This window comes from Salmo salar, chromosome 16, assembly GCF_965601325.2.
Source record: "Salmo salar chromosome 16, fSalSal1, whole genome shotgun sequence".
Lineage (NCBI taxonomy): Eukaryota > Metazoa > Chordata > Actinopteri > Salmoniformes > Salmonidae > Salmo > Salmo salar.
In genome coordinates this window covers 10,068,990-10,080,499 of record NC_138306.1, presented here as the reverse complement: position 1 = coordinate 10,080,499, position 11,510 = coordinate 10,068,990, and the positions used below count along the sequence as shown (strand labels likewise).

At 45.2% G+C, this 11,510-nt stretch overlaps 1 protein-coding gene across 1 annotated transcript in view; it reads right to left on the bottom strand.

The window, feature by feature from the left end:
- Positions 1 to 2,985: 2,985 nt before the first annotated feature.
- The window catches only part of LOC106573120 (hepatocyte growth factor receptor), a 78,325-nt gene continuing 69,800 nt past the window's right edge, over positions 2,986 to 11,510 (bottom strand). Inside the window, exons 18-21 of the mRNA XM_014147829.3 lie at positions 11,298 to 11,407; positions 10,886 to 11,051; positions 7,156 to 7,292; positions 2,986 to 5,225 (exon numbers count right to left, since the gene is read on the bottom strand). Of these exons, the coding sequence (XP_014003304.1) occupies positions 4,988 to 5,225; positions 7,156 to 7,292; positions 10,886 to 11,051; positions 11,298 to 11,407 (651 nt within the window). The 3' untranslated portion in view covers positions 2,986 to 4,987. The remainder of the gene's footprint in view (positions 5,226 to 7,155; positions 7,293 to 10,885; positions 11,052 to 11,297; positions 11,408 to 11,510) is intronic.

Genomic DNA, 11,510 nt, shown 5'->3' with positions numbered 1-11,510 from the left:
TAAACACTTTGTTAACATAGGGTCATAAAACCCAGTATCCTGGGCACCTATAATTGCGGACTCCGACCGCACCTAAACAAAACAACAACAAACCCCCCCCCCCAATAAAAACAAAAAACAAAAGGGAGGGTAGGGTGGGTAACTACTGTCTATGGCGGCTCTGGTGCAGTACACATAACCTTCTTATCCCGCGGATCCTCCAACAGAGGAGGTGGCTCCGGTTCGGGGCGTAACCCCCGCTCCACCTGCTGATCACTCTGCTTCTGTGCCACCGGACCGTGGATCATCGCCGGAGGCTCTGTACTGCAGACCGCCGCTGGAGGTTCCGGGCTGCAGGCCGTCTCAGGAGGTTCCGGGCTGGGAACTGTCGCCAGAAGCTCTGGACTGGGAACTGTCACCCGGAAGCTCCGGACTGGGAATGCGCACTGGAGGCCTGATGCGTGGGGCTGGCACAGGTGGCGCCAGACTGGTAACACGCACCTCAGGGCGAGTGCGAGGAGCAGGAACAGGACGTACCAGGCTGGATAGACTCACTTGAGGCCGGGTACGTGGGACAGGCACAGGATATACTGGACCGTGGAGGCGCACTGGAGGTCTTGAGCGTATAGCTGGCACAACCCGTCCTGGCTGGATGCTTACTTTCGCCCGGCAAACGCGGGGAGCTGGCACAGGACGAACTGGGCTGTGAATACGCACTGGCGACACAGTGCGCATCACCGCATAACACGGTGCTTGCTTCTTCACTCGCTCCCCACGGTAAGCACAGGGAGTTGGCTCAGGTCTCCACCCTGACTCCGCCAATCTCCCCGTGTGCTCCCCACCCCAATTTATTTTGGGGGTGCCTCTCGTGCTTCCGTCGTTACCGTGCTAGTTCCTCGTAACGTTGCCGTTCCTCCCTCGCTGTCTCCACCTGCTTCCATGGCAGGGTCTTGTCCCCTGCCATTACCTCCTCCCAGGTCCAGGACGTCCTCCATTCTTTCCTCTCCCGGGTCCAGGATCCCTGCTCCTCCTGGGCACGCTGCTTGGTCCTTTTGTGGTGGGAGATTCTGTCACGCTTGTCGAAAGGAGGAGCGGACTAAAGTGCAGCGTGTGTGTCGTTCCACATTTTATTTACACTGTGAAACTATGCAATACATATAAACTTGAATAACAAAAAACAACAAACCGTGATGCAAAGGTGAAACATACACTGACTCAAAAACAATCTCCCACAAACCCAGGTGGAAAAAAAAACCTACATAAGTATGATCTCCAATTAGAGACAACGAGGACCAGCTGCCTCTAATTGGAGATCATCCCAAACAACCCCAACATAGAAATACAAAACTAGAACCTGAACATAGAAATCGAAAACATAGAAAAACACCCCCTGTCATGCCCTGACCTACTCTACCATAGAAAATAACATCTTACTATGGTCAGGACGTGACACCTCCAGGTTTTTCTATATTTCGGTTCTCTCCCTCAGGAGATGTCTTGATTAAATAAATGAATTTGAAACTGAAGCCACTGGTTAAATAAATGTTAAATAAATGAATTTGAAACTGAAGACACTTGACTCCTTGGTGGACAGATATTAAGCCATCCACCCATCCACCCAGTGGATACTCTGAAGCTATCAGTAGGTAGAGGAGGCAATGAGTAGAATGACTGAGGCAGCATATGTAACATACAGTGCCTTCGGAAAGTATTCAGACCCCTTGTCTTTTTCCAAATGTTGTTGTTACAGGCTTATTCTAAAATTGATTAAATACATTTTTTTAACTGAAATATCACATTTACTAAGTACTTTGTTGAAGCACCTTTGGCAGCGATTACAGCATCGATTGTTCTTGGGTGTGACGCTACAAGCTTGGCACACCTGTATTTGGGGAGTTTCTCCCATTCTTCTCTGCAGACCCTCTCAAGCTCTGTCAGGTTGGATGGGGAGAGTTGCTGCACAGCTATTTTCAGGTCTCTCCAGAGATGTTAGATAGGGTTCAAGTCCAGGCTCTGGCTGGGCCGCTCAAGGACATTCAGAGACTTCACCCGAAGCCACTCCTGCGTTGTATTGGTTGTGTGCTTACGGTTGTTGTCCTGTTGGAAGGTGAACCTTCACCCCAGTCTGAGGTCCTGAGCGCTCTGGAGCAGGATTTCATCAAGGATCTCTGTGTACTTTGCTCCGTTTATCTTAGCCTCGATCCTGACTAGTCTCCCAGTCCCTGCCACTGAAAAACATCCCCACAGCATGATGCTGCCACCACCATGCTTCACCATAGGTATGGTGCCAGGTTTCTTCCAGACATGAGGCTTGGCATTCAGGCCAAAGAGTTCAATCTAGGCTTCATCAGACCAGAGAATCTTGTTTCTCCTGGTCTGAGAGTCTTTAGGTGCCTTTTGTCAAACTCCAAGCAGGCTGTCATGTGCCTTTGACTAAGGAGTGGCTTCCGTCTGGCCACTCTACCATAAAGGCCTGATTGGTTGAGTGCTGCAGAGATGGTTGTCCTTCTGGAAGGTTCTCCCATCCCCGCAGAGGAAATCTAGAGCTCTGCCAGAGTGACCATCAGGTTCTTGGTCACCTTCAACTGTGGAACCTTATATAGACAGGTGTGTGCCTTTCCAAATCATGTCCAATCAATTGAATTTACCACAGGTTGACTCCAATCAAGTTGTAAAAACATCTCAACGATGATCACTGGAAAAGCTCAAAAGCTCAAATTCGAGTCTCATTGCAAGGGTCTGAATACTTATATAAATGAGGTATTTAAGTTTTTTATTTATAATATATTTGCAAAAATACAAAAAACCTGTTTTTACTTTGTCATTATAGGCTATTGTGTGTAGACTGCTGATGATTAAAAAAAAAAAGTAATCAATTTTAGAATAAGTCTGTAATGTAACAAAATGTGGGAAAAGGCAAGGAGTCTGAATACTTTCCGAAGGCCTTTGCCTGGTCAAATAAAGAATGTACAGACAATGATAATAAGCTACAGTATTTGACATGTCCACACTGATAATATAGTTTTATTACACTGAGTCAGTCAGATGACATAACATAGTAACAACATATGTACCATCACTATTTTCATGGACGATCCCTAAACAGTGGTTCATATATACGCTCACACTGCACTGACAGTGAGGTCAATGGCATATTAATGGCCAAAAGTCATGGATTTACAAGCCATTTAGTTACCAATAGGAACATCTAGAACACTCTAATAGTTAAGGACGTGAACTTGCTAGCTCCAGGTGTTCAATGACTGTACAGTATCTATTGTTTGTACTGTGCTGTACCTAGAACGATCACCTGTCATACAGTATACATACACACACATTTACCACAGTTAAATCCTACATATAGAAGACACATCCACAGAGGTGTTAACCTTTATCATTTTTGTACAAAAGGCAGTGGTTCAGTCACTGAAGTTGATTGGTCGTTGTTGTGGCACCACTGCTCAGTTCGGGCATTATTCTATTGGACCGACCATTTATTTAGGCTCATTTTCATAATAAAAGGCATCATAAAAAATATAGTACAGCTCTTATAACATTTATTTGAGCAAACATTCATATCTGTCCATTGCTGGCCTGATCATTTATAACATAACAGCAGCCATAGTAAAAAAGACAAACGCTTCACAAAGGAGAGGCAAAATGGTCCCGTTTTAACTTGAAGTGGTCTTTCAAAATGTCGACGTAGCAGTATGCACCAATGCCATGATGAAGTCATGATTGACAGTAAAAACACTTGTTCCAACTGACGTAGTACTATGATGCCAAAAACCATCAAATGTTCCAACATGTCTCCAATTTCCCCCGCTTGACTCTCTGAAGTCTAAAACATGATTACGTCAGTTGTTTTCAGGCTGAGCTTGCATGAACTGTTACGACACATGCTATGTAGACATTATGACAGGCCGGTTCGGGTCAAAGTGTTACCAACCGAAAGGCAAAAAAAAACACCTTACAACTGGGAAACATCTGCAGATTCCTAAAAGGTGAGTCACTCACAGCAATGAAGCAGCGAGATGTTTTGAAAGAAGCACATCAAAAGAGAATCGTCAAAGATAATTACACACATAAAGAAGTATCCAGTGTAGCCTACTGCACACGGGCAGCAAATTGTTCCTTCTGCCAGCCAATCTGCACTGCCACCTCGGTTAGTGAGAACATCACCTGGAGGCTGGAGCTGGGACTTTCTTCATTCAGTCCTAGTGCTTAGGGATGCATGCGAGGAGAGGTGGGAAGAGAGGGGAATTCAGTGGCAGTGCGGATGATGGTGTAAAGAATTTTATGCCGAGGGGGAAAAAAACCTGGAGGCCCTTCACCATATCGCCATAAACATGCTACCCATTAACAAGCGGAAATGTCTCCAAAAATCATCCGGTCTCTCTTTGGCACGGGAGTTGTTGAAATGTTGGGCGAGTCACAATGTGCTTCTATAGAATTCTATAGGCTTTGTTCATTGAAAAGGTTCTCCTATTTCTCCAAATTGTATGTGGTAGAGAGAGACGAGAAGCCTGACCTCCTGAAGTCAGGCTCCAAGGGCATACCAGGGTAAAAGGTCATGGGAGGGTCTAGAGCAAGTTCTAGGTTTAAGAGCAGAGGGAGGCCAAGATCGACCTAACAGTTCATACAGGCCTCAGGCGTACAGTGATGTTTGTTTGGTTGGTCATTGGTCAGTATACATACATTACACACACGTGAAGTAGGCACGGCACGAGTCAGTGTCCTTAAACTGTCTTTTCTCAGCCAGCGTACACAGAGTTTGTCCAGTGTCTATCTGTCAGTCACATACAGTTCCCAAGCGACCCAACGTCTTCGCCGCCTCAAGCCCACTCTTTTCTCCCTCTTTCTTACTCTGTCAACCTCATTCTTTTCCTACCCTCCTTTCACCCCCTTGTCTTCAATCTCTCCCCATTCCCTCTCCTTTTCTACTTAACTATTTTTCTTTCATCTCTCCCTCTCTCTCTCTTTCTTTCCCTCCATCGCTCCCTCTCTCTCAGGTGCAGCAGTCTCGCTCCAGGGGGTGGTCCTGAGGGGTGGAGCAGGAAGAGGAGGATGAGGAGATGAGGGAGGGGTAGGGGCTCATCTTGTCTATGTTGACATAGGTGGTGTTGAGAAGGATGTAGTGCTCTCCGCTGAAGCTGGAGAAGATGGCGTTGATAAGGGACACCAGCTCTGAGAAGGTGGGCCTCCTCTCCGGCTTGGGGTGCCAGCACTCGACCATCACGTTATACCTGGGGTGGGAGATAAGGGAGGGGAGGTGGTTAGGATTAAATGTTGATGCATGGATAAGCCTATATGCAGGTGAAATACAGTTATGTACATAGGTTTTGCTCACTTAGATATTTAGTAGCCAAATTTATTCTGAACAAAAATATAATGTCATATGCAACAATTTCAACAATTTTACTGAGTTACAGTTCATATAACATTTTGTTACACCCGCAATTACATGTGCTAAATATGTGTATGTGACAAATCAAATTTGATTTGATATAAGGATATCAGCCAATTGAAATTAATAAATTAGGCCCTTATCTGTGGATTTCACATGACTGGGCAGGGGCACAGCCATGGGTGGGCCTGGGAGGGCATAAGCCCACCCACATGAGAGCGAGGCCCGCCCACTGGGGAGCCAAGCCAAGCTAATCGGAATGAGCTTTTTTTCCCACAAAAAGGCTTTATTACAGACAGAAATACTCCTCAGTTTCATCAGCTGTCCGGGTGGCTGGTCTCGATCCCGCAGGTGAAGAAGCCGGATTTGGAGGTCCTGGACTGGCATGGTTACACGTGGTCTGTGGTTGTGAGGCTGGTTGGACATACTGCCAAATTCTCTAAAACGATGTTGGAGGCGGCTTATCGTAGAGAAATGAACATTCAATTCTCTGGCAACAGCTCTGGTGGACATTCCTGCAGTCAGCATGCCAATTGAACGCTCCTTCAAAACTTGAGACATCTGTGGCATTGTGTTGTGTGACAAAACTGCACATGTTAAAGTGGTCTTTTAATTTTCCCCAGCACAAGGTGCACCTGTGTTATGATCATGCTGTTTAATCAGCTTCTTGATAAGCCACATCTGTCAGGTGGATGGATTATCTTGGCAAAGGAGAAGTGCATACTAATAGGGATGTAAACCCATTTGTGCACAACATTTGAGAGAAATACATTTTTTGTGCATGTAGAACATTTCGGGGATATTTTATTTCAGCTCATGAAACATGGGACCAACACTTCACATTGCGTTTATATTTTTGTTCAGTGTAGTTTTGACCGTTTTGCCACAGGGCCCCTTTCATTCTGGAAATACTGTATGTCAGTGAATGTTCATGAATAAAGACTCATATGAATGGTTATGGATCATTCCGTTTTGCTCTCCGCTTGGCTGAATCTATACTATGATTTACCCCTCACCTGAAATCTCCCCCTGACTTGCGGAGATTAATAGGGAGATAGTATTTTATTTTCACTTATTTTCACGAAATAATCGTAGTTCGTATTTGGAAACGTGTTGTTTTACAGATTGGGGGAGATTAAGGAGGATCTCATGTCTGTAGTGACCTGATTGATTCAGTAGTTATATATGCTTTATAGTTTACTCCCTCCCCTCCCTCCCTCCCTCCCTCCCTCCCTCCCTCCCTCCCTCCCTCCCTCCCTCCCTCCCTCCCTCCCTCCCTCCCTGTCTGCATGTCTGTCTGCATGTCTGTCTGCATGTCTGTCTGTCTCAGTCTTTTTCTTCAAGCAGATCATGCAGTATGTAAGGGTAGTGTTAACAATGGGCCTATGTTCATCTCAATGTCTCTGTCAAGGACAAGCAGCACTGAGCCATCCCTATGTACATTGGTCAAGGTGAAAGACACAGGAGTGTGAGTGGGCATATGTGTGCGTATGAATACACTTTTATTAGTAATGAAAGCATCTGTCTGCACATTATATTTGGGAGTGGTTGGGTATTAGCTTGATGGGTGTAAGTATATATGTGTGTTTGTTTATGAGTGTGTGTGTGTGACCAGGACACACACACACATACACACTTTCCACTCACAGTGTGTGTGTGTGCACTACCTGTGTGTTTGTGTGTGTGTCTGTGTGTGTGTGTACAAGCGTGCATGCGTGATGTGCGTGCGTACTGTATATGTATGTGTGTTTGTGTGTGTGTTCACTCACAGTGGGTCAGGGCAGAACTCTGGCTGCAGCAGCCGTCTCCCTTGCAGTAGGAACACAGTGATGTCGAAAGAGTTGACGTCAGAATACGGCGGGGCTCCCCGGGTCATCAGTTCCCATAGCAACACGCCAAATGACCACTGAAACATTGAACACCAGCTGGACCAATTACACATCAGATCACATCACAGTACATCACAGGCTGCATCTGAAATGGCACTCTGTTCCCTATGGGTCCTGGTCAAAAGAAGCGCACCATATAGGGAATAGGGTGTCATTTCGAACACAGGCCAAGTCAGTCCTAATGAGATTATTTCTGGCCTTCAGTGAAGAGAGCAGCCAGCCAGGAGGAGTGTTAAAATCAGCTAACCTTAGTGAGATAACAGACAGATACTGTAGCAGAGAGAGACAAGCTAAACCTATATACCTCAACCAGAGAGGGAACAGTACAGTGGTGGTTTGTTAAGGTAGAGTGCAGTTCGAGGGGTTGAGAGGATGGAGCTCTGATTAAGTTCCAAAGAATTAAGTTTGCTACTTATTTATCACAGGTTATCATCGTGTGTGTGTTAGAATAGACGGGAGAGTGATTACGTAATACTGTAAGTGAATGAAGGAGTGAGTAGTAGCGTATATACAGTACCAGTCAAAAGTTTGGACACAACTACCCATTCATTTTTTTCTTTATTTTTTACTATTTTCTACAAGTGAAGACATCAACACTATGAAATAACACATATGGAATCATGTACTAACCAAAAAAGTGTTAAACAAATCAAAATATATTTTAATTTTAGATTCTTCAAAGTAGCCACCCTTTGCCTTGATGACAGCTTTGCACACTCTTGGCATTCTCTCAACCAGCTTCACCTGGAATGCATTTCAAACAGTCTTGAAGAAGTTCCCACATATGATGAGCACTTGTTGGCTGCTTTTCCTTCATTCTGCAGTCCATCTCATCCCGAACTGTCTCAATTGGTTTGAGGTCGGGTGATTGTGGAGGCCAGGTCATCTGATGCAGCACTCCATCACTCTCCTTCTTGTTCAAATAGCCCTTATACAGCCTGGAGGTGTGTTGCGTCATTGGCCTGTTGAAAAACAAATTGTCCCACTAACCGCAAACCAGATGGGATGGCGAATCACTGCAGAATGCTGTGGTAGCCATGCTGGTTAAGTGTGCCTTTAATTCTAAATAAATCCCTGACAGTGTCACCAGCAAAGCACCCCCACACCATCACACTTCCTCCTCCATGCTTCACGGTGGGAACCACACATAGGAGATAATCCGTTCACCTACTCTGCGTCTCACAAAGACACAGAGGTTGGAACCAAAAATCTCAAATTTGGACTCATCAGACCAAAAGACAGATTTCCACCAGTCTAATGTACATTGCTCGTGTGTCTTGGCCCAAGCAAGTCTCTTCCTATTGGTGTCCTTTAGTAATGGTTTCTTTGCAGCAATTCGACCATGAAGGGCTGATTCACACAGTCTCCTCTGAACAGTTGATGTTGAGATGTGTCTGTTACTTGAACTCTGTGAAGCATTTATTTGGGCTGCAATCTGACGTGCAGTTAACTCTCATGAATTTATCCTCTGCAGCATAGATAACTCTGGGTCTTCCTTTCCTGTGGCAGTCCTCATGAGCACCAGTTTCATCATTGTGCTTGATGGTTTTTGCAACTGTTCTTGATGGTTTTTGCAAAAGTTCTTGAAATGTTCTTGATTGACTGACCTTCATGTCTTAAAGTAATGATGGACTGTCGTTTCTCTTTGCTTATTTGAGCTGTTCTTTCCATAATATGAACATGGCCTTTTACCAAATAGGGCTATATTCTATATACCACCCCTACCCTGTCAGAACACAACTGACTGGCTCAAACGCAAAAAGAAGGAAAGAAATTCCTCAAATTTACGTTTTACAAGGCACACCTGTTAATTGAAATGCATTCCAGGTAACTACCTCATTAAGCTTGTTGAGAAAATCCAAAGTCTGCAAAGCTGTCATCAAGTCAAAAAGGGTGGCTACTTTGAAGAATCTCAAATATAAAATATATTTTAATTTGTTAAAAAAAGTGGGTTACTACATGATTTATTATGTTATTTCATAATTTTGATGTCTTCACTATTATTCTACAATGAAGAAAATAGTAAAAATAAAGAAAACCTTTGAATGAGTAGGTGTGTCCAAACCTTTGACTGGTATGGTACATGCATGTGTGTGCCTGAGTGTGTGTGCCTGAGTGTGTGTGCATGACTATCGCCTCGTAGCACTCACCTCTGTCATCATGAATTGCTTTGAGAGGCTGTTTAAGGATCATATCACCTCTACCTTACCTGACACCCTAGACCCACTTCAATTTGCTTACCGCCCCAATAGCTCTACAGACGATGCAATCGCCATTGCACTGCACGCTGCCCTATCCCACCTGGACACGAGGAATACCTATGTAAGAATGCTGTTCATTGACTATAGCTCAACCTTCAACACCATAGTACCCTCTAAGCTTATAATCAAGCTTGGGGCCCTGGGTCTGAACCTCGTCCTTTGCAACTGGGTCTTGGACTTCCTGACGGGCTACACCCAGGTGGTGAAGGTAGGCAACAACACCTCCACTACGCTGATCCTCAACACTGGGCCCCACAAGGTTGCGTACTCAGATTCCTGTTCACCCATGACTGCATGGCCACACGCACCTCCAACTCAATTGTCAAGTTTGCAGACGACACAACTATAGTAGGCCTGATTACCAACAACGACGAGACAGCCTACAGGCAGGAGGTCAGTGCCCTGGCGGAGTGGTGCCAGGAAAATAACGTCTCCCTCAACGTCAACAAAACGAAGGAGCTGATTGTGGACATATAAAAGCAGAGGGAACACGCCCCTATCCACATTGACGGGCCGCAGTGGAGAATATGGAAAGCTTCAAGTTCCTTTGCATACACATCACTGATGATCTGAAATGGTCCACCCACACAGACAGTGGGGTGAAGAAGGCGCAATAGCGCCTTTTCAACCTCAGGAGGCTGAAGAAATTTGGCTTGGCCCCTAAGACCCTCACAAACTTTTACAGATGCACAATTGAGAGCATCCTGGTGGGCTGCATCACCGCCTGGTACGGCAACTGCACCGCCCACAACTGCAGGGCTCTCCAGAGGGTGGTGCGATCTGCCCAACGCATCACCAGGGGGAAAACTACCTGCCCTCCAGGACACCTACAGCACCCGATGTCACAGGAAGGCCATAAAGATCATCAAGGACATCAACCACCCGAGTCAGAGCCTGTTCACCCCGCTATCATCCAGAAGGCAAGGTCAGTACAGCTGCATCAAAGCTGGGACCGAGAGACTGAAAAACAGCTTCTATCTCAAGGCCATCAGACTGTTAAATAGCCATCACTAGCCGGCTACCACCCGGTTACTCAACCTTGCACCTTGCTCTTGCTGCCCTATATACATAGACATGGAATCACTGGTCACTTTAATAATGGAACACTAGTCACTTTAATAATGTTTACATACTGCTTTACTCATTTCATATGTATGTACTGTATTCTATTCTACTGTAATTTAGTCATTGCACGTCTTAATATTTATATATTTCTTAATTCCATGATTTTACTTTTGGATTTATGTGTATTTCGCCACACCCGCAATAACATCTGCTAAATATGTGTATGTGACCAATAACATTTGATTTTATTTTGATTTGATGTGTGTGCTTGGGTAGTCTCTCACCACATCTGACTTTGGGGTGAACTTGTGTGTCTGCAGGCTCTCCAGGGCCATCCACTTGACAGGTAGTTTGACTCCACTCTTGTTGTGGATGCTGTAGTACTCCTTATCGTACACATCCCTGGCCAGGCCAAAGTCTGCCACCTTCACTGTGAAGCTTTCATCCAGCCTAGGAGAGAGAGGGATGGGGTCAACAACAGCTTTACAGTATACAAACAGCGCTAGGGAAACTGACAGCCATGTTGGATCCGAACATTCTTATATTATCTTGTAATGGTTGGAGCCAAAGTGGCGTCTTTTACAATGCGGAATCTCAAAGTATGCATGACTGTATGCCTCTCTCACTACAAAGATGAGTACACTTTCACACACTGACTGTTTGAGATTGCATTTGACAGTTGGTTCCAGATCTTACATGCAGTTCCTTGCGGCTAGGTCTCTGTGGACAAACTTCTTGCTGGCCAGATACTCCATGCCCCGGGCCACCTGAAGACCAAAGCCCATCAGGTCCTTCACTGTGGGGTTCTAAAGAAACAAGGAAGAGGGTGGAGGTGAGATACACATCCCAAATGTATCCACTGGTGTTGGGGGAAAAAATACTTAATATAGGAAGTAAAACACACAAATA